General features: G+C 41.1%; 1 protein-coding gene across 1 annotated transcript; it reads left to right on the top strand.

Annotated features, from left to right (window-relative positions):
* Positions 1 to 4,703: 4,703 nt before the first annotated feature.
* On the top strand, positions 4,704 to 20,832 carry slc38a8a (solute carrier family 38 member 8a). Its single transcript, XM_085779893.1, has 10 exons — positions 4,704 to 4,918; positions 8,637 to 8,835; positions 10,001 to 10,157; positions 10,805 to 10,909; positions 13,060 to 13,117; positions 14,531 to 14,645; positions 17,517 to 17,664; positions 18,620 to 18,822; positions 18,905 to 18,956; positions 19,730 to 20,832. The coding sequence occupies exons 1-10, from the start codon at positions 4,706 to 4,708 to the stop codon at positions 19,830 to 19,832; spliced, it is 1,353 nt and encodes a 450-aa protein (XP_085636019.1). The 5' UTR covers positions 4,704 to 4,705; the 3' UTR covers positions 19,833 to 20,832.
* The last annotated feature ends 1,727 nt before the right edge of the window (positions 20,833 to 22,559 follow it).

Raw genomic sequence — 22,559 nt, 5'->3', positions numbered from 1 at the left:
TTGTTTCCAGTATGAATTCTCATTGGATGATCAAACCATGTCCACCTCTGTCATCTTCCACTGTTTTCTACATCCTGCCCATATCTGCTTAAACTCAGTGTCTTTTCATCATTTTGTATTTTCTATGATTAATGAACTCTGGTCAGGCATTCTGTTAATATGCTCCCTCGTGATCTCATGGTCAAAGTAGCATCGACAGACTCCTTCAAATATATCTCATCAATTAAAAAAAAGCATTATCAAACTGACGTGATCTCTTCTTTATTCTTGATCGTTTTGTGTCACGTTAGCTATGTGCATTATTATTGATGCGGTTGGTTTTGTTCTATCTCAGATTTCTAAAATCTAATATGACTACAGTAGATATTCATTATCCTATAACACACAGTTCCTGCAACTGAACCACTTCCAGTGCCATTGATGACCAGACTTGAGCTGCTGGTTCCTTGCCAAGATGACGGGAGAGTTTGCCCCTCTTGTGGTCCTCAGCTCTTAGGTCATTTCTCTAATATCCCCTTATTTTAACATCGGCTCTATTGCCTGTGAACACAATTTTTTTTTATGTGTAGCTTTGGTTGAGTTTTACTCACATAAGTGAAATGAACTTGAACTGTAAACTCACTTGAACCTTTGCACACTCACCTGGCCAGCCACAAAATGTCTTGACAGTACCGACCTTTGAGAGAACGGAACGAGCTGCAGAATCCACAATAGAAAATGGACAAAACTGTAAAAGTTTTGAGTGTCACTTTGACCTTCATTCAGCAATAGATACAGTATGTGGTGACAAAAGGTAGAGAGAGACGTTCATTAATGTGCAAAAAAAGGTTTGCAGCCAAAACTGAATTATTATCATTAGCATCATGGGTAGATGACGGATGTTGAAACCAACGGGATGTGGAGAGCTGCAGCTTGTACATGTTGACTGAGCATAATCATTTATCCAGTTTAAACAAGGAATAACAGGAAATAGCTTTGTCAGCACAACAGCCGTCGGTTCAAGTCTTTGTTGTCTTTGTGTTTCATATTGTGTTGCTCAACAGTGCATCTCAAAGACAAGAGGAAACCTACATGAGCAATTTGCTACAGTCGCCACAAACACTCGAGCATCAAAGGCTGAGTGATCAGCTGAGGTTTTCATCTGACGCAAGCTTACTCCTTTTCATTCTGCAGGTTTGTAACATGTTCTCTGTTTCCTTGACAGGTTGTTGAGAAGAAATTATTGCATTCCTCCCTTTGGAGTAATTAATTATAGATTGAATGGACTAATTCCATCACACTCATGGGTTTAGTATTGGTTATGGGCTGAATTCAGTGATGCAGGTTGATTTCATCAGAGGTGATGTGCGTCTGTGTGCTCAGGGGCCTGAGCTTTGGCTCCTTATCCGAGCCTAATAGGCCAGATCAGCCTGTGAATCTGTCACCCGTCCTGTTGGATGACGGCCCCACCGGAGAACTAATCTCCCTCGGAGCCTTGGGAAACTGGGAAATAACCCCGGAGCCAGCTAGCTGTGCTAACAAGATTTGGGAAAGCTGGTGGTGAGTGGAGGTCACATGCCCTCTTTCCCTCCACGGTTCCCAGATGCCAGGACTTCCTGGTCGGGCCAATCAGGTCGCCTGCTCGCATCCTGGACAAGCAGTTGAAAGAGACACCGTGGTGGCTCTGGGCTGAGCACTCACCCCCACCCCCCACCTCCCACCTCCCACCTCCCACCCCTCAGATTCAGCAGTTCCTCCCTCATCATATGTCCTACCAGCCTGTACCTTTCCCCGTGCACTTTAGCCATTCGCATGTGCCAGCATCAAAGGCCAGCTACAGGCCTTTCTGTCTCACCTGTTCAGCTCACATCATCAGTCCTCCTACATGTCTCCACTTTGTCCCCACGAGACTTCAGCGTGTCGCAGCCTGGAGTTAGGAAGGAACCTCCCTCATCAAGTGAGCTAACATTTTCTGAAAAGGTGTCATGTGACTGTCACTGTGTTCATATGACTCGGACATTAATCAGCCTCAAGTCATGAATGGGACGACTTCAGACGTGTGACCTGTGTGTTCTTTTAACACCAGTGACTCGCAACTTCAGCCTTTTGACTTGGACTGACATGATCAAGCCCAAAGGTCAGAAATTATGATATAATCAGTGGATCAACTCATCAATATCACCTGAGATTCACTGGAAAAACCATTTACTTTGGTCATAAACCAATGTTCTAGACAAACTAACCAGGTAATGTGGCTGGATAAGATTAATCCTGAACAGTTGCATAAGAAAATTAAATTACCATGTGTCCAATTGCTGTTGAAAAATCACACACAAAACCAAAATGGTGGCGCTACGGGGAAAATCTCCATCACCACAGTAGGTATAGGACTGTTTGTACAGCTCATGGTAATCCTCCTCATAGTTTGGATAGTTCATTGTGACTGATATAACCAAAAATGATAATTATCTCTGTGGATTTTATCGAATAACACAAAGGTTTTCAGATTGAGATGTGTTTTAAGACTTGTTAGTCTTGACTTCATTATCGAGACTTGAGACTGGTGACTTGCAGATAATCAAAGCTTGGTCCTTTTTTCTCCATTATCCCGTGCATGTTTGTGGTTTGCTCCTATTCAAAGATATTTATTAATGAATTTGAATTTTCTATACAGTATATGTTCCTGTAAATTATATACAGAAGGATTTAAAGCAAATCAACAAATGACACCCGGTCTTCGGTCCATGGCGTTCTTTCCCTTCAGAAAGCTGGCTTCAACCTACAGGGTGCAATTTGTTACCCCGTGACTGTACAGCAGGAAATTGATTTGTGTAGCTTTTTCATTTTCATCCATGAAATTAAAAGTCAAAATCCAATTTCACAAGTGAAGTAAGGTGATGTCTACGCATTTATTTGGGATGAACTCAAATAAAGCATTTTTTCTGTTTAGCTTTTGTACCACCATATCAGTTCTGTGCATGTCATGACATTTACATGTTAATGCAGCCACTTTTCGAACTTTACAGAATTGCCCACTCATTCTGGCTGCTTCATGTTTTCTTCTCTTTCCAGGCAAGACGAGAGAACAACGCCAGAACAACGAATCTTGGACACAAAACAACCTTATTCATCGAAGGCCAGATGTGATGAAAGTAGAGGGGGAGGCCAGACAGGAGACTGGAAGAGAAAGTGCACAAGCAGCAGATGAGTTTCCATCATCTTCATGTCCTCTCTCCTGTCCTTCTCAACACCACAAATAGAGGCCAAATCTTGTCTGAAACCAGCGTTGCACAAACTCTTCCTCACCTGACCTACTCCACATTACTCTGCTCTGTGTCAAATATAGCACATAACACTTTCGACCCCTCATTTTGACAGCCTGCAGTGTAATCAGCCTAAACTTTTTGAGAAAAAAAGGCAAAAAAACAACAACAACCTTCTGCACGTACGACTCTCTCAGACGCCTAATCCCCCCCCACCACCCCTCAGTTCTCTTTGGTCTGACTTTCACTGACTTTCACTGACATCCCTGCATGTGATGGTCTGGACGGCCCGGGCACTAGACATTCTGGCCCCACACAGACCTTTACCCCTGCTCCACCTCTCTCTGTTGCCCTCCTCTCAACTGAGCTCCGCCCACCCCCAATTCTCATTATTCGCTTTCTCTCCCTCTCTTTCTTTCTTTCCTGTTAGATTCTCCATCTTTTTCTACTTCTTTCTTGAATGTGACTTGATGTGTAACCCTATACCGAAATCCTCCTTTACCCTGTTTTTTCCCCCCAGCTTCTTTCATTCCTGTTTTTTTCTTTCTTCCTCCTCACATTGGCATCACCAGATTTGATGACACACAAACACACCCACAAACTCTCTTAGCCATGCATGTGAACTTTAACTTTACATGAGAATTATGAAAAATTCACATTTTGAAGCCAAATTCAACATAATGGCTACTAAGAAGACCATCAGAGGACATAGTGTACATCCAAGATTTTATTTACCTTAATTTTCCCCCAAATTTGGAAAAACATGACACCTGACTATTTAAATTCTTATAAATTATATAAAACATATTATAAATTATAGTGGTCACATAATTCAGGTTGGTGGCTTGTCAAACTTATATAAATAATGGCAAATCATTTTTTTCAACATAAGGAGCTACTTTCAACGATGTGGCCTTCAAGGGCTGTTAGGAAATATCACAACTAGGCTACAAGATTATGAAGTAATCTTTTAAATTTAGCCTACAATATTGCTGTGATATTTAGTGATGACAAAGTGAACTACTTTTATTCATTTTTGTTGTTGTTGTTGTTGTTGTCTGTCACTTTTCTTACATCATTTTAATGCATAGTTTTCATCTGCATTGAGATCACACTTGTTTTTAAAGATAACCTAAAACAGCATCTATTTGTCTTTTTATGAAACTGCATTGCTCCATTGCATTTTACTGCAGTAGTTAAACTCTTACTCACCTCTGTGTGTTCATTACAAAGATCCACAGTCAAGTCTGTGGTTTTGTCAGCAAGCTCCCTCCCTGAGGAATTCACTTTAGTTCTTTTTTTTTTTTTTCCGAGCAGCACCTGAAGGCAGCAGCCAACCCCCCGTGCGGCCCACACACAAATCGCAGCAGCAGCAGCACCTTGCCCCCGGGGAGCAGTTGGGAGCCGCCGCCGGTGTGTGTGTGTGCGTGGCGAGTGTGTGTGGTGTGGTGTGGTGTGGTAGCATGGAGGAGTTAGCCAGAGAGAGCATCAGCCTACTGGCTTCAGCCTCAGCCTCAGCCAAGCCCCCGCTGGACGTGGCCGCCGCCGCCCCTCGCCTCGGCTCCATGGGGGCCATCTTCATCATGCTCAAGTCCGCTCTGGGCGCCGGACTGCTCAACTTCCCCTGGGCCTTCGAGAGAGCCGGGGGCATCCGCAGCGCAGTCACCGTGGAGCTGGTGGGCTTTCTTTGATTATGCATCTCAGATTAACTTAACACAGGATACATCTACTACTGTCTGTGTGTGAGGAGTTCTTATGGATGAGCTCTGGGAAAGATACTACTTTTTTTCTTTCTTTTTTTTTTAGAGGTTATTTCTCATAAGTATTTATTTATATTTATTGGAAGTTGGAGTGATGCATCTTATCTATTGAAGGCCCCAGGTCCACTGAGATCAATTAAGGAGATTGTGATCTGTTCCACCTGACAGGAGAGGAGAGGCCATGTTGGACCTGGCCTGAGCACATTTTAGATTCACTTCATCCTTATCACTCTGACTTTTCTCCTTCTCTGTCACTCACACCGCTGCTGTATTGTAAGCTATATATATATATTTTTTATTGAACACTTGACCCAGTCAGTCCTCTCACTTCTGCTTGATGTGGCTTTTTCACCTCCCTCAGTCGCTCATCACATCACCTTGACCCTTGGAAATTGACTTGATTGAGTCATCCCTGTTGTAGTCATGTGTTAAAAGCTCATAAAGTCCCATAAATCCCAGCATCAGTCTTTTTTCCTTTCTTTTTTCCGTTAGCCATGTGGGTGAGAAGCAGTTCTGCTGGGGAACCTGTTTAACTCTTAGAGAAACAAGCCATGCATTGTTGGATAACTACTTTCTTTTTTTTAGAAAATGTTAGGCTACCACACAAAAGTTAGATTGAAAATATTCGTAAATCTATTCTCTTGGTGCCCCAGGCTGTCCTCTTTTCTAACCTTCAGTTTATCTCTTTTTGGATCAACAACCCATACCCATATGTCAGAATAAGTCAGATATATTTGTCCTCTGTTATATTCCCACTCTGCACTGTGTTCAGATCTCTTTGCTCCACTTGTTCTGCAAATTCTTGACAAAATTTGGCTTCATGTTTGAAAGTGCATTGTCCATGTCGGAAAAAAGACCAGTCGGACTGTTTTCTCTAATCCATATGGATTTTGCATTAATGCATTAATATTTAAAGACAGATGTGAAATTTAAACAGATGAGAGCTTTTTTCTAATGCATTGATCAGTTTTTTTAAAGCTGCATGGATTGAATTTTACTTACTGCCCACTAGAGGGTAGACAAAAATGGAAGCAGCCAACAGATGAGCAGCCCACCACCACACACTGTATATCACAAGCTTAATTGTTAACATGGCTAACCCGTTATTGAATTGTTGCCTAATCAGATGTAGCAACATTATCTTTCAATTAGCGTTGTGTTTCTGCCAACCTGACAAATGTGACAGAGGCTGTTGTCAGCAGACTGAACCATGTGCAGCGAGCTAACAGAGGCTAAACACCTGTACAGAGCTGCAGAGTTTTCAAGAGCCACTACTTTTACATCGCAGATAAACTCTGTGTGACTGCAAATATAATTATGCATGTTTTATTTTCTAACGATTATTAAGAATTTCTTCCTGGCTCTGTTTTGTGTCCGTTTTGTAAATGTAATGCTTTTGAGTTCTGATGCGTAACATTGGACCTGGAAGTTTTGCTCTTTGTATTTTAATAATTAAATGAAAAATATAAAATCTGGTTGCAAATTGAAAAACGGAGAAAACACAGTCCTGGCTGGTTTGCTCTCAGACCCTCCATCACGCAGACGGAGGCAACATGATGACTCTTGATATCCTGCACTGCTCATCTTTTATTTGTAGTTTTAATTTATACATTTAGCTAATCAATATCAGCAGCAGTGCCAGAGCATCTCAGCTGGCGTCGGTAAAACTTGCTGTGCACTTTTCTTCTGGACGGTGTAATTGGTGTTAAATGAGGCCAATGGCTTGAATCTGAATTTATTTTTTCTTTGCATCCCAATTAGTCTAAATATCTGCGTTACACTGCAGTGATCTTAAATCCCTGAGTGGACACTGGACAGTAACTTTTGACTTTCTGTGTGTTTGTGCTCTTTTCCCAAAGTCTGTCCAAGTGTTTTCCCTCTCATTTCATTTATAGACCCAATTTGAATAATTAGGCTCATTTCCACGTCCCTGTCGACTAACTCCAGACTTTGACCTTACACCTGTTCATCAGGGAACTATAACCCTGAAGGACGCTTCCTTTCTACAGTTTCTCCCCTCTCTCTGCTTTAGGTTGTGTTAGCTGGATTTCTTATTGCCATTGAAGAAACCCTTTATCTTCTATTCCTTTCATTAGAGGGCAGTAAGTCACTGCTGCTTATCAGCAGAGGACTCTGACATGTCCTGACACCCAGCAGGGAGCGGAGCTAACCTCTCGGCCTGTGAAGATTAGTGCTCGGCACACATCTCACAGAAAAGGGTGAAAGTGTTTGAAAGTTTCAACTGGAAAGTTCAGATGGTCATCCTCATCCCTTTTGGTGCTACAATGGGAAGACAAAACAGGATCATTTGCCAAAGTTATTCTTGTCTGTTCATGTTTTTATCCCAGTCCTCTACAACCCAGAGGAACACTTTCAAAAGAAAAAAAGAAAAGAAAAATCCGCTTTTTGATTTTATGTTCCGCTAGGGAAACTTTGAAAGGAGGCTCTGTCTTACTCCTGCCTTGTTTTCCTCTGTGTCATTTTTCACTCTCATCAGGTTCGTTCACAACGGCGCTTTTCATTAAATAGACTTGTCAAACTGCTTTATAGCCACGAAATGACTCATCCATCCAGGCGTCCAATAATCGTTTTCGTGTCACTTGTGTTATTAATCAAAGCTGGATGCCAGAAATTTTAAATAGGGAGTAAGGAAATGAGGGATAACCAAGGGGGAAAAAAAAAGATGTGGAAAAACAGATCAGACAGTGGCAGGTGGAGATGTACAGAAAAATGTGAAACTTTGATGTTTCCTAACAAACAAAGCCACCAGTAGGATTTAACTTGTAAAATTTGTATTTTAATCACCATCCAGCGGTCGGGCTATATGGTCATTTGTGTGTTCATGCAAAAACAATACTTTTGAAAAAATAATAGGACAAGTTACAACAAAATAGTTGAAATGTTGAATGTCGTCTGAAGATCTCTGACCTGATAAATGTAAGGTAAAAGTGAAATGATTATCATGCTACCTCAGCTAATGTCGTCCTTGTTCAGTCCAGACTAAATATTAACGACTATTGGATTGATTGGCACAAACTCTGGCACAGATTTATTTTCCCTCAAGATTATTTTAGTAAATGTTTCTTGATCTCTTGACTTTTCATCTGACGCCACCATCAGGTCAAAGGTTTGATTTTTCTCTAATACTACAGTAGATTCATTTCTCACCAGCTGAACTTTGCTGTGTTGTTTTGCTAGTCAGTAAATGTTAGCCTGCCAACAGGCTGGCTTTTACAGTTGAGTTTAAGTCATCAGGATGAATTGGTAACTATCCAAATCACAACAATAACAGACACTGTTGACCTCATTTGAGTTGATTTTATTTCCACTTTTAACCAACAAAAACGCGGGAACATGGCCGAGCTGAACGGGAGGTCAGAGGCTGCACTGATGTTTCCCACATCCCCCACCATGCTGCACGCTTCGGTGAACTCCTTCTCCACAGATCTACATCATCTAATTAAACCACAATACATCCAAAATATATGCTCAAAAATAAAACGTTAATTCCCAGAACAAGTTACATTAGATAATTCAGCAAATTGGGTAAAACCATGCGATGTTACGATAAAATAGGAAGACAGAGCTGTGTTATTTAATTTGGATTTCGTTATGTTTCCCTCCATCCACTCAGGTCTCCCTTGTGTTCCTGATCAGCGGTCTGATCATCCTGGGATACTCGTCATCCATCAGCGGCCAGTGCACCTACCAGGCGGTGGTGAAAGAGGTGTGCGGGCCGGCCATCGGTCAGCTCTGTGAGATCTGCTTCGTCTTCAACCTCTTCATGATCTCCGTGGCCTTTCTGGTCATAGTGGACGATCAGCTGGAGAAGTGTGAGTCTTTGTATTTGTAATAAATAAAAACTGTGGCTGTTTCTCTGTGAATCTAAATCCAGTCAATCTTAAAGGAGACATATAATGCCTCTTTTCCACAAATTAAAATAGTTCCCAGGTGTCTTAAAGACATATCTGTGACATGCTTTGGTCAAAATACCCCAAGGATCAAACATCACAGCTCTTTTCATCCACTCAAAGCAGCCCTGTTCAGAACGGCTGGTTTCAGTGCCTGTCCCTTTAAATGCAAATCAACCACTGCTCACCCCAGTATTCACAGATAGGGGTGGTATTATGCAAATTCGAAAACTGATTACATCATTGTATGTCAACTGAGGGAACAGCTCGTAAAACCATGTGGATTTCAACCCAGGGAGTCTGCAAATTACAGATTTCTTTGTCAATTCTCACATTTTGGGGGCCAGAAGGCAAGTCAAACGCCCAAATAGAAGAGCCTTCAAAAAGTGATATTTCCATAATATGTCCCTTTAATGTTGGTGTGGAAGTCTCCTCTGTGACCTTGGCTTTTTTTCCTCCGATGGTAAAATTGCATTTTGTGGTTTGTTGAATCTTATTGGGTTGAATGTAACTCAATAGTCCAGGTTGTATCGTCTCTACAGAGAGGCTGTTCTGTTCTCTGGCTTCATGTTATTAGAGGCTTAAAGCAGCAGCTGTTGAAGGGACGGCCGCACACTTTGTTGCCATAGTGGCGGAAATCAAATGTCACTTAACAACATTCAGCTCTAACATTCACTACATTACTTCTTCAGGAAACCAAGGTCGCTCTTAACATCACGACAATATGTCACTTAAAATGACCTGAGAGAACTTGATGTCTGAGGAGTTTGTGCAAATCCGTCTGTTACTTCAGCACCACGGACAGCGGCGTTGGTTTTTATTACTTCACAACACAGTGAGGTTGTGGACTGAGAGGTAGGATGTCAGTTTGTCTATAAAAAGTAGTAAATAAATAAGCAGCTTTCTTTAACAAATATGCTCATATTCCACAAAACAATTTATATAAATTAAGAATGAATTCAATGACAGTATCAAATGTGTCATCTATGGTGCATTTTGCAATTAAAGCTCTGATAATTTTATATTTGCTTGCATGTCGTGTCATATGCGTGTTCTTATGCGACCCTGCTGTTTGTGTGTCTTTCAGTGTGCGGCTCCCTGTACGAGCTGGTGACTGGTTTGCCGGACTCGGAGATGCCGTATCACTTCTACACAGACCAGCGCTTTGCTCTGGTGCTGCTCTGCGTCGTCCTCATCCTGCCGCTGTCCATCCCCAAAGAGATCAGCATTCAGAAATACATCAGGTCAGGAGCAGCCAGTCACACTGTGCTCACACCATCTCTAGTCTAGATGTTTATCATATAGGCCCTAGATGTATGTTACTTCTGTATTTAGCGGGTCTACACACCAGGACAATATGAAAATCATCTGGCAAGTTTGCTGACTTATTTACTCTGGCGCCACCATCAGTTTAAAAAAAAATGTAGTGTGCAGAATAGATCACTGCCAGATTTAATGAGAATATTTATGCTCCACAGAAAATGAACCCTTTCCATTTGAATTCTCCCTCCTATATCCCAAAATGTCAAATCTTCACCCCAGACACCTCATTACTGGCAGATTACCATCAGAATTCCCAAGATAACTATAACTTCCTATATGTAGAGTGACACTGACCCCAACACTTTCTCTCAGGCACCACCCTCAGGACAGACTTCACCTTTTTCCCCTTTGTGTTAAAGTAAAACTTTAACCGTGGGTAGTAAAATGCTCAGTTTTTGTCACACCGTCCTGTTTTTTCAAGATAATAACCAATGTTCATATATACATACATACAAGAAACACAACCTTATTCCTGAGGTTAATTTTTAGTAATCCGCTCGTCCTTTGCACTGCAACCTTAATGTCCCAGAGTCTGTCTGAAGCAGTCGGTGTCTCTGTCGTCCCACAGCGTCCTGGGAACTCTGGCTGCCACCTACCTGACTGTAGCCATCATCATCAAATACCACACCATGCCGTCTGTTCTGGTTCAGGTCGCCCCTCTCTACAGCAGTGGGTACGTACATGTGTGTGTCTGTGTGAGACAAAGGAGGGGTTTTTGGTCCTGATGCTGTCCTAAGTATAGCACTATTGTCATTATAGTCCATGGGAGTGTATACGTTTCCAAATATCATGTTGTCTTTAGAGCATTATTACTCTGCACCAATTTGACTTGGAGACATGCAGTTTTTTTCCCTTAATAAACCAGAGAATCATCTTTCTAAGAAGCTTGTTTGTTTGTGCAAGTCGCTGACTTTGAACAACGTACTAATGTTAAAAGTTAGAAAAGATTTGAAGTAGTCATACAAATTTGGACTGATTTTCAAACAGTTTGGTTTGTTATAAATGTCAGAAATGCAGTTATGATACTGCATACTTAAAGCAGAAGTAAGCGATCCGGTCGTTTTGGCTAATGCTGCGTTCCAGGCAGGCTTTTGAAACCGTAAATTACAGCTTCAAGTCACGACTTACGACTTTGTAGCGTTCCAGGCAACCCACTCGTGTTTTTCCGACCTGTTTTACCGGTGAAAGTCACTATAACGGCCACTCGTAACTTCCGACCCGTGAACTCGTACCAGATCGAACTGGTACGACTTCACAGGTCGGAAAAACACGAGTTACGGGTTGCCTTGAACGCACCATAACGTCTTGTCAGCCGATGGAGTTAGCAGCCCCCGCCCTCGTCATGGATCTATTGGTCCTCGTCCCTACGTCGCCACATTCACGGCGTCCCTTGGCTGCACACACAGCCCTTCATGCCGTTCTCTCTCCTCATTGGATAAAACTTGTAGGATACGAGAAAAGTTTTCTCCTCGGCTCAGAGCAGAGCAGAGTGACTGAGAGACCCGTGTTTCGGTCCAAACACTCTATGTAAGTGATTGCTGTCGGAAGATATAACTATTTAAGACTTATATTAATACAGAAATATCGCTTACTTCTGCTTTAAAATTACAAATAATTTTCATCATGTACTTTTTTGATGAAAAGTTACATTATGTAAGTCAACATTTCAGTGTAATTCTGAGTAGTTTGAGTGCAGGTGACTGGATCATCCACCTTACTGCGGCCGGAGTCGGAGCGAGATGGCCGCCTGTGAGTTATGAGCCTGTGGGCTTTACTAGAGATGACCACCAAAGTCACATGAGTCAGTCAGCAGTCCTATTGGCTGCAGTTAAATGGGAGAAGAAGAACTGTTTTTATTCTGAGCTCAAGGGAAGGAGACATTTGTCTGAGTTTATTGTCGTGGTAGAAAAGAAACAGAAAAATGCTGTCAGTCAGATTTTGTTTTTCTCTTATGCATTATTGCCAGCTGGATATCTTCTGTGTTTGCTTGCACTGTTTGGCTGTCAAAATGTGATTTTGAGAAAGTAATCAATTTACCTAAAGTCGACAAACAACAAAATTCAATCCTCAACAAAAATGTGATTGTCGGTATTTACTTGTTATTAAGTGTTTTTGCTTTGACTGTAATTTTTCTCTGACTCTGTTTTTATCTTGCACAAAGATATTTTCTTTTGACTTTTATGTATTTTAAATGTGTGTGCTGTCTCTGAATCGATTTTACTGTGCATATATGCTCAGCAGTCTGTGTTTACCGTCGTCTGCCTGACTGATCCAAGGTGTATAATCCGTCTTCACACTTCAGATATTTCATTCAAAGTGAAGGAAGACGAACAAATGATTACAACAAGATGTTTGACAGCAGATCTTTTTGTAAAGTAAAGTTTTCTGCTGTCTTCTACTTTGTCTTTTCTGTGTCATAAATATAGTTAATCAACAGAGCCCAGGTCCAGCCTGTTACTGGGTTGCTCCAGGAAATATGGCTGGCTCCAGTCTTATCCATATATCTGCTGTGAATCCAGGACAGACAAAGTAGATCATCCTGTTCTGCTCCCTCCCTCTCCTTGAACCCTGTGTCACTGTTTCGACACCGTCTGCCTCGCTGGCTTTACCCCTGGTCGGCCGTGTGCCAGTGACTGACGGATGAACGTTATGGCAAAAGCGTCTCTAAATGCCATGGCATTATGAATGACGCCCTAATAATAGCTTATTTCTTCTTTTTCCATCTTGTACGTGTCATTTGTGAACTTGAGAAAATGACTGTCCTGTGTGTGTGTGTGTGTGTGTGTGTGTGTGTGTGTGTGTCTCCTCCTCCTCTCGGTGCAGGGTCAGCTCCTGGGCCTCCATGTTCAGCGTCATCCCGACCATCTGCTTCGGTTTCCAAGTGAGTGCAACAGTTTTGAGTTGACTTGTGTTAAAATGTGTAGCCATGGCGACGTAAAGCTGCAGGTCAGAGACAGTGGGAGGGTTTACGTTGTACGTACACTTGTGAACTTTCAAAAACAAGCAGGGTCGGTTCACTGAAATTACAGAAAAAACATATTTTCTCACTCCCCACTTTGTACTTAGCTTCATGAAATTGTCAGATATTAATTTAAATGGGTCGTCCGGACGTCATTTTAAAAAGTTTCCAGTGAAACTACTTCCTCCAGAGGAAATTACCCCTTTTTGAGAAGTGGTTGCGGCGCCATCAGTGGATCACTCAGAGTCACAAACTGCTCTTGAATTTTTTAAAATGTCATTTTGTAACGCTATGAGCACCACAAATGAAATCCCATTTAGCTCACTGCACCAGAGGCAGAAATCTCAGGTATCTCCAAATCTGCGCAAATTAAATCAAATTTTTCCACATGGCACAACCCCACTAAATAGTCCATCTCATTCTTCAGCATATATCTGTAATGAAGTAGACGTGATGCAGTGTGGGTATTTTCAGTAATCTTTAGGACATGAGCTTTCTCGGGAGAGTGTGTTTAAGAGTTGTGTAAAGGTCACCGCGCCACTGTGCTCCACAGGATCTCGGCAGCGTGAGCTTTTCATATTTAATAGCAGGTTAGAGTGCGGGAAAATGATCAGTCTGTCAATCTAAAGCAAGGCCGACTGATGTGTAACTTCCAGAGTTGCCAAGGTAACCTCTGACGGATGCTGGCAAAATCTAATAAAAGGAGAGGAAAGTGTGAAAGGATTGATACATGTCCTTTCACACACAAACACACACACAGAGAGACGTGCTCCCTCAGGGTGAGTGATTGCAGTGCAAAGGTTTGAAAAGCGACTTGATGAGATCCTGAGAGCAGTGGATGAGGCCGAGGCAGCAGAGATGAAGTCAGATTTAAAACAGGGCGATGGCAGCTGGGATCAAGTGGGGACAAGAGTCTGGATCCTGACCTCTGCGATGGGTTAACTCCTTTGCTTTCATTTAATTCCCTATCTCATCTCGGTTCATCACCGACAGAGATCAGAGATAATAAGACCTTTAGATCTTCACTTTCCCCCGTGAGCTTTACACAGATGAGAAAAATCCAATGTCGGTGGCTGGAGAGAGAGACACCAACAACCGGTCCCTGTCTGATGTCCTACTTCATTTGTCAGTGCATCTATAGTTGGTCTGAATTTGCTTTTCACTCCCACCAGCAGTTAATGTTACACTCGACAGGAGGAGGAGGAGGAGGAGGAGGAGGAGGAACCGGTGCATTAAAAGGAGTTGCTGTGGTGATTTCAGAAGCGACCTTTTCTCAGTCCTTGGCTGCAGCTGTGCGCTCTACTTTTTTTGTTTTCTTCTCTGTGTGTGTTGCAGTGCCACGAGGCGTCCATCGCCATCTACAGCAGCATGGCCAACCAGCGGCTCTCCCACTGGGTCTTCATCTCTGTGGTTTCCATGATCTTCTGTCTCGTCATCTACTCCCTCACAGGTGGGGAAGGATTTTAGTTAATCCTCTCTCTTACTTTTCTTTTTTCTGAGGTTCTTCTAACCACAGTATCATGCTGCAATTATAATCATACACAGAACCATATTATCTCACATGTTTAAAGGGATAGTTCAACATTTTGGCAAACTGGCCCATTGCCATAATCCCTATAGTCTTAGCAGTAGGTTTGTTACCTTTGATTACCGGTGCAAGGTATTTTTAGAACGGCGGAGCAGAGCCGCGAGCTGCTCAGAGCTACGCTACGGAGGCTCATGGGAGCGTTTTGGAGTTGTTGGATTGTGTATTTGATGAGTTTGATGAGGGAAACCAAGAAATCCCATGAGCCTCCGTAGCCTAGCTCTGAGCAGCTCACAGCTCTGCTCCGCCGTTCTAAAAATAGCTTGTACCGACAATTAAAGCAGTACTAAAGAACTTTCAGTTTTGGTTGAGTTTGGCGGCGCCAGTGGCCCAAAGCGGTAGTGTTTTGCCTGAAGGAAGACTCCATTTCCCATGAGCACTAGCGCATGGAAATTAACAGAAGACGTCCAAACTAAGTTTCTGTTAGCAGCGGATCATTTCTCGGATCATTTCTCAGTAAACACACTGAGAAATCCGACAGAAAGGTGCTGCATTGCCTGCTCCCTCCTCGTGGTGACTCGCAAAAGTGAAAGTGAAACTTAAGAGAGAGCCGGGTTCCTACCATGCTCCTCAAAGTTGCTTAGTGCCAGTGAAGGCGATACAGACCCCCTCAGGCCATGACAGAGGTGTCATTCAACCTGTTGTAAGTCGATGTACCATCACAAAAGTTATGAAAATATTATATGAAGGTTGAAAAGTTCCTTAGTGTTGGTTTAAAGGTAACAAACCTACTGCTATGACTATAGGGATTATGGCAATGGGCCAATTTGCCAAAATGTGGAACTATCCCTTTAACTTAACAGACACGGATAAACAGCAGGTGTAAAAGAGGAAATCATCCACACTGCCAGGCTGTCAAATGTCTTAGTTAAGATATTGTAAATTTGACAGAATGAAGTCCAGTTTATAAAGGTACAGGACGTTCTCCAGGACAGGTCGCCGTTATATCTTAACAAATCTCTTAGCGTAGTCATGACGACAGCATCCACGATAGGGCTGAGGACAGAATTTGAGAATTGCTATATAGGAGCATTGTCTGTATTCCTTGCACTGTCCACTTTAACTGCCAGAATTATTAAATGTATCCTTCATTTCAGTCCAAAAGTTTTATATAACAGATTTATAGAACATAATGTGTGTGTCTGTACCTATTACTGAATTACACGTCTTAAGTCTCTGCATGTCTGTATCTCTCTCCACACGATTTCTGTGCCATATTATAGCATCAGAAGAAACATTAGGGGAATGTGACAGGAAAGGAGATATCAGCTGTCATTGGATTTGACTCTGGTTTTCCAGTATCATGAGGCTTTAAAGAATAATTTTACACATTCATAAATTCCTCAAACAAACCGTGGGATTACAGGTTAACATGCTGAGCGCATAATGTATAAAGAGATTTGTACTTGAATGGTAATTTCTTGCATTCCCAGCAGGATTCTTGACAACCAGGATGTTTTTCCGCCCTTTAATATTGATGCACCATTGCTTTTCCATACTCCCTTTAGACCACTGAACACAAATATATTATTCCCACTGAGTGATCAGCTTTACATCCTGATCCTGTTTGTTCTTGTGATTAAGAACTCCGAATGTGCTCAAAGTTGGTCGGGTCAACTTTGGGAAACAGACTCAACAGAGTCCTGGAGGTTTTGCTACAATGCAACGTGGTCAGTCAAGTCAATATTTATTGATTTATTTACTTATATAGCTGTAAATCACAACATGAGTTATCGCAGGGCACTTTATAAATAGAGCATGTCTAGACTGTAGTCTTAATAACATCGATTACAGAAACCCACCTACCAGTCAGTCAGTCCAAGGTAAAGTGACGAGCCTGCTTCAGAGGTGGTGACACTTTAAGATTTGTGTTGAATTCAGAGCCAGAGCTTCAGACTCTATAGGATAGAGCTGTTTTCTGCACGTTCATAAATTTGCTCTTTTACTGGTAATTAAAGAGACAGCGATGGGATATCGAGGTCAGTGCAAGAGAAATGTGAAATTATCTTGACTGTGGAGTTGTCTAATTAAAAAGTCAGATGATAGAGGAATGAAGATGTGTTCATACCGAGTAAAGCGCAGCCTGAGAGGAGGTGGATATTGTGGATTATTGGCAGAATAATTTGTGATGTGATTTTGAAAAGGAAAGCTTTCGACAAGATATTTTAAACCATTACTCCTCTCAAAGCCCAAATGAAAGAGGTTTATCTGCATCAATCTTAGGTTTGGCTCTGAATCGGATATTTTATTGAGTTTATGTTGAAGCCAAAGAGTTTTAGTCGAACAGCTGAGGACTGGTTTTCCTTCTTCTGGTCGTTGAGATGAACAGATTCAGAAACATGTTGGAGAATACAGATGTGAGCAGAGTGAAGCTGTGCGAAGGTAAAAGTGAAAGTAGATTTTTCTTGAAACGATTCGACAAAACTCTGAATTTAAAGTGTAACATTTTCGTACTTCCAAATTCTTATTAACCCTGTGCCAAACAGCTGATGTTCTCATTTATTTGTGTTTGAACATGCTTCCCCTCTGTATTTTGGATCTGGCCGTGGCTCATGGCTACTGTGGGCCGGACGCAGCTGTATGCACAACACAATAACATTTACTATCAACACATCGCATTGCATTTGTGCTGAATCATCAGTGGGCAAACAGAAATATCTGATTTATCATTTATGTTCAAATACTGACTGTCAATCGTTTCTACAGGAAGTATAACTCTTCTTCCTCATGTTGCAGGGGTTTATGGGTACTTGACATTTGGGAAGAACGTCAAGGCTGACATTTTGATGTCGTACACCGGCGATGACATTCTGATGCTCATCGCCAGGCTGCTGTTCGGAGTCTCCATCATCACCATCTATCCCATCATCCTGCTGCTCGGCAGGTCAGGCACACGGCCGTACTGATGTTAGAGCACCTGGCTGTAAAAAGACTCATTAAGCTTAATTAAATCACCACCTCCGTTAAATTAAATCATCAACTCAGTTAAACTCTCCAAGGTTATCTGGAAGGTTAAAGGTCCTGTAAATTAGATTTTACATGACGTCCTGTGGAGAGAACTGTCTTTCTTCCTCCTGCTAAAACTTCAACCCGCCCTATATTTAGACAGTTTAGAAAGAAGTGACCTTTAACAGTTTCCCCTATTGGAAAAACCCACATTTTTCATCTGAAATGTCCTCCAACAAAGAGATAAGATTAGAGCGCAGGTGGACTGCCCATGGGACCGCGAACACATCCCATAAAATCTTTAAAGATTTCACCAGCTCCATCACTGTCATTTGTTTTTGTGTTTTTGTGTTTTTGTGTTTCTGTCATCCTGTTGGATAAATCCAAAGCTGGAACTGACTTTTCTTCATTTCAGTTAATAACTGATTGCTACAGAGCTTTACATGTTTTTTCATTAGTTTCAATTAGTTTATTTTGGTCTAGTTTAGTTTAGTTTAGTAAATTTTATTGTCAATCACACTATGTAACTGTCAGTTACACAGGGGATCGAAATTATGTTTCCCCAAACTCCAAATGTGCAATTAAAAATTTAAAATTTTCAACATACATTTACCATACATATGACATAAAAGTGGACACAGACATCAACGATAATAAAAATAAGCACAGATATACTGACAGAGGCCTATGATGTTGTGGGGAGATAATAAAGTGCAATGTGAAAAGTGCAGAGCAGCAAAGACAGTGGTGGCAGTGATGATTCTTTACAGAGCCTTTAAATATACATTTATATCAAATATTTTAACATATATATAATTTTACCTGATCTGAATGCAGGTAATTTTTCCAGTGAACATGAAAGAAGATTAGACTCTTTTATTTCTGTGCGTCAGATCAGTGATCCAGGACCCCCTGCTGAGCTGGCGGCGGAGGCGTTACGGCATAGTGACACAGGAGTTTGAAAGCCGCAGCCGCTACGCTTTGACAGTCCTGTGGATCACGGTGACACTTCTCATTGCCGTCTTTGTGCCAGACATCAGCAAGGTCATCAGTGTCATCGGAGGCATCAGCGCCTTCTTCATCTTCATCTTCCCAGGTAACGCCGCAGCAGTCACACATTCATAAGACTTGTCAAATGTGTTTCAACCTTTTAACCCTGTGTTTTGTATGTGGGACAGGACTGTGTTTGATCTTTGCCATGCAGTCTGAGCCGGTGTCCTGTAAGACCAGGTGAGGGGAAAATGTGAATGTACATATGGGTGATGTTAGACTACAGTAGAGTAGTGTGGGCCTACAAAATAAAACAATAAAAATAGCAGACTAGGTCCTGTCTAAGGCATTGGAGAAGATTAGACTTAAGTTACGTACACGGATGAAACTGGTGAGTCGATAGGGCTCAGTCCTCCATATACAGTATGTATGAACTATAAATGTGTATGAAGATGTTTGGGTAAATTTGTGCATATGGATTTGTGTGAGTTGAGGGGTACCTGTATGGTATGTTTTGTATGTATGTTGAATATTTGGGAGGATACTACTGGCAGTGTGAACTGATAGGATCACCCTTGTCTCAGGATGGTCATTATTACTTTTTAAAAAAAATATATTTTTCTGTTATTACTTGTGTACTCTTTGGACATTTGTTAGTAGAAGATGAGAGGGACAAGGGGACTCGGCACCCCTGTGTTAATTAATTGAACTGTATGTTATGTACTTCCCCCTTTTTGTTCAGATATTGACTGAATCCAGCAATGGGAGGGGAGGGAAATAAGCCAGAGGGGGTATAGGTGGGACAATAGCTCACATAGTTATGATGTACACATTTTATGTATGTACGATGTACAGTGGTACGATGTAAGGTGGTGTATGTATGTCAAGTATGTAGCTGTGAATATGATTTAATGTGGGCATATTGTAAGAAGGGGAGGGGGTGAAATAATAAAAAATAGCAGACTAAAAATAAGAAATCTTTCTATTTGTTTATTCTGCTTTCTTCTCCTCAGAGTCGTCCTCACAGTTTGGGGAGTAGTGACCCTGATCTGTGGAGCCTTCATCTTTGGCCAAAGCACCACCATTGCCGTCATGCAGCTCATTGGAAAGATCTGACTCTCCAGCGTCCGTCGCTGATCCAGGTGTTTCCACGGAGACACTGGTGACCGGATCTTAACTTGTTACTCCCTCTATATCTCCCCCCCATCCAAAATTATATAATGGCCACCACAGACAATTTAAAAACTGAACATGACCCCTGAACAATCAAGAGCCCCCTTTTTTTAAAAAAAGAAAAAAACTAAAAACTTGCAGCTATAACCAACAGGCTAAACCCAGAGGACCCCCACCCCCCACTCGGTGTCACAGCACGTTACTTTCCACTTGGGTTAGTTGTTTGTAGTTCCACCCTGACGACCAGCCCCGTCCGTCTCCATCCACGCCGAGATGATCTGATAATCTGAAATCCTCAGGTATTTTCTGCACTTAGCTGACCCTCTGTCGTCACATGTGTCAGTGAGTAATTGTGCATGTTAAAATCCAACCTGCTTGTTGTTTTCAGTCCCTGGGTGCTATGAACAGCAGGGTGTTATTTAGTTTGTCACCGTTTTTATTTCCTCGTTTTCCAAAACACTAGTTTTCACTGAAATGGTAGCTGCTTTATATCATCGGTAGAGTAACATAGGAAAAAAAATAGAGAATTATATCAATGTGAAATTAAAACATTTAAGATTTTATCATGTATGTCAAAACATAATCCAGGAAAGCATCATGCTGCCATTAGTATTCATTTTTGCACCATTGTGTCACCGCTACAATGTAATGAAGGGGGTCTGATTGTTGGTTTGCATTGTCATACAAGACTGAAATGACAGGTTGCTTGAAGGCGCCACAGGGGGCAGGGCGGGAGGATACTTTCATTTATCTGTGTGTGTATATTTGGATGAGTGTGTAAATAAGTTATATCTATATATGTGTTTTGTATGTTTAAAAGAAAAAAAAGCTGCTTTATGGTATTTGATAAATTAGTAACGATCTGTAAAGTAGTTGAGTTAAAAGTAAATATTATTGAGTCAGTGAAAAGAAAATTGAATAAAATAATTTTATACGAAGCCTTTGTTTAAAAGTCCAATTTGTTTTTACAGTTTTGTCTTTTTAAGTATTGAGCTGGAAGAAAACTAATTTTGGCTTTCACAATCTAAACACATCTTAATGTGTTTTTTATATTTCCCAATTCCTCCAAGACTTTAGTGGTTGGTTTAGGTGGGCGAGGCTTGAGACATGGCTTAGGGTGGAGACTGCTATGTTGTGACATCACCTCATGTATTACATATTGATCATGTGATGTCAAGAGTTCATGTTTAAAAATCACCCTTTTGAACCACACTGAGATTGTTTTCATAACTTGGTCCAATCTAAACACACAGATATTTTTCAAATCACTGTGACTTGCACGCTGGGATACTATCTTTAACAGTTATAACTATGTGGGTAGAAATACATAAATTTGCATAGATATCATGGTAAGTTCAGATTGTTCCAGATAATCATCAAGTTTGGAAGTTTTCTCCAGCCTTAGAAGTAATGTTGGATTTTTTTTTTTTAGGTATATTCCAAACAAGATGATGATCTTGATGGTGTAAACAAATACAAGCAAAAGAAAAATAGTCGGGTTAAAATCCAATCTACCTGCATCCCTCATAACATTAAAAGAATGAAGAGGAAGTAAAGTTAAAGGGGCCGATTGAATTTATGATTTATGAAAACCGTACACAAAGTTACATAAAATAATTATTTTCATAAAATTGTCAATACAATATTACAATACGTATAACTGTTATACTGCTGAAATGTGGTGACATTTCTGAAAGGCCACACTTGTTAATTAAAAAGAGCCTTGGTTTGACAGAAATAATAAAAGTATCACAAAATTATGAGATGAGATGAACCCAATGTACCTCCCTAAGTGTTCCTTATTATAACAGTCATCAAAACATAAATCAAGCACTCATGACTTGAGGATCGTCATGCAGGATGATTAGACTTTCATCAGGACATAAACGTCACTAGAGGATGAACGACATTTGTGATTAATCATCGATCTGCAGCAACCTTCCCGTGTGATGTGCGTTTAAAAAAAAAAAAAAAAAAAATCAAAGCCACAGTCTTCAGTTTTATGATTTATTGAATTGCATCACTCTACATCATCTAGAATTTCAACAAGATATTCTTTAAAGACCAAATATAATACTTGCATCCCTGCAATAAGTCTCTACACTTAAGAAGAGAAAGCTGTTTTACTGAAACATACATTAAGAATTAATATTTCATTAAACATTGCCATAAAAGTGAATCTTCATTCATGTATGCCATTTTTCTAGTCATATATATTTTATATAATAGATTTTAGTCTCTGTCTCCTTCATAGGAATACTAGAAAAGAAAGAAGGTAAGAAATGCACAAAATCCATTGAAGAGTAGCATGGCCTAATACTACAGCAAAGAAGTTACTGGACATTCAGTTGACATGCACTCAGTTAAAGGATAGAAAAGAACACAGCCATAGAAGGGAAGAGTTATGGCCCTGACGTTGGTCAACTCAGCTAATTCCTGATTGGCTCGGTATCATGTAACAACTGCTCTTGAGGTAAACCTGGTGGCACGCTTCCTGTCCACCAGCTTCCCTACAGGGGGTCTGATTTCCACATGCTCAGATGTCCTCTGCTGCTAAATCTTTTTTTTTTTTTCTTTTCGTCTTCTTCGTTTTTTCATGTTGTCAGGAAACATTCAATCAAGGCCTGTTTTATACTACAATTCGATGGCATAACTCTTTCATTGTATGAC

The sequence above is a fragment of the Trachurus japonicus genome, chromosome 6 (genome assembly GCF_045865225.1).
Source record: "Trachurus japonicus isolate A0001 chromosome 6, Traja_1.0".
Classification (NCBI taxonomy): Eukaryota; Metazoa; Chordata; class Actinopteri; order Carangiformes; family Carangidae; genus Trachurus; species Trachurus japonicus.
The sequence above is the reverse complement of the archived record's forward strand: the minus strand, read 5'-3'. Positions and strand labels throughout refer to the sequence as shown.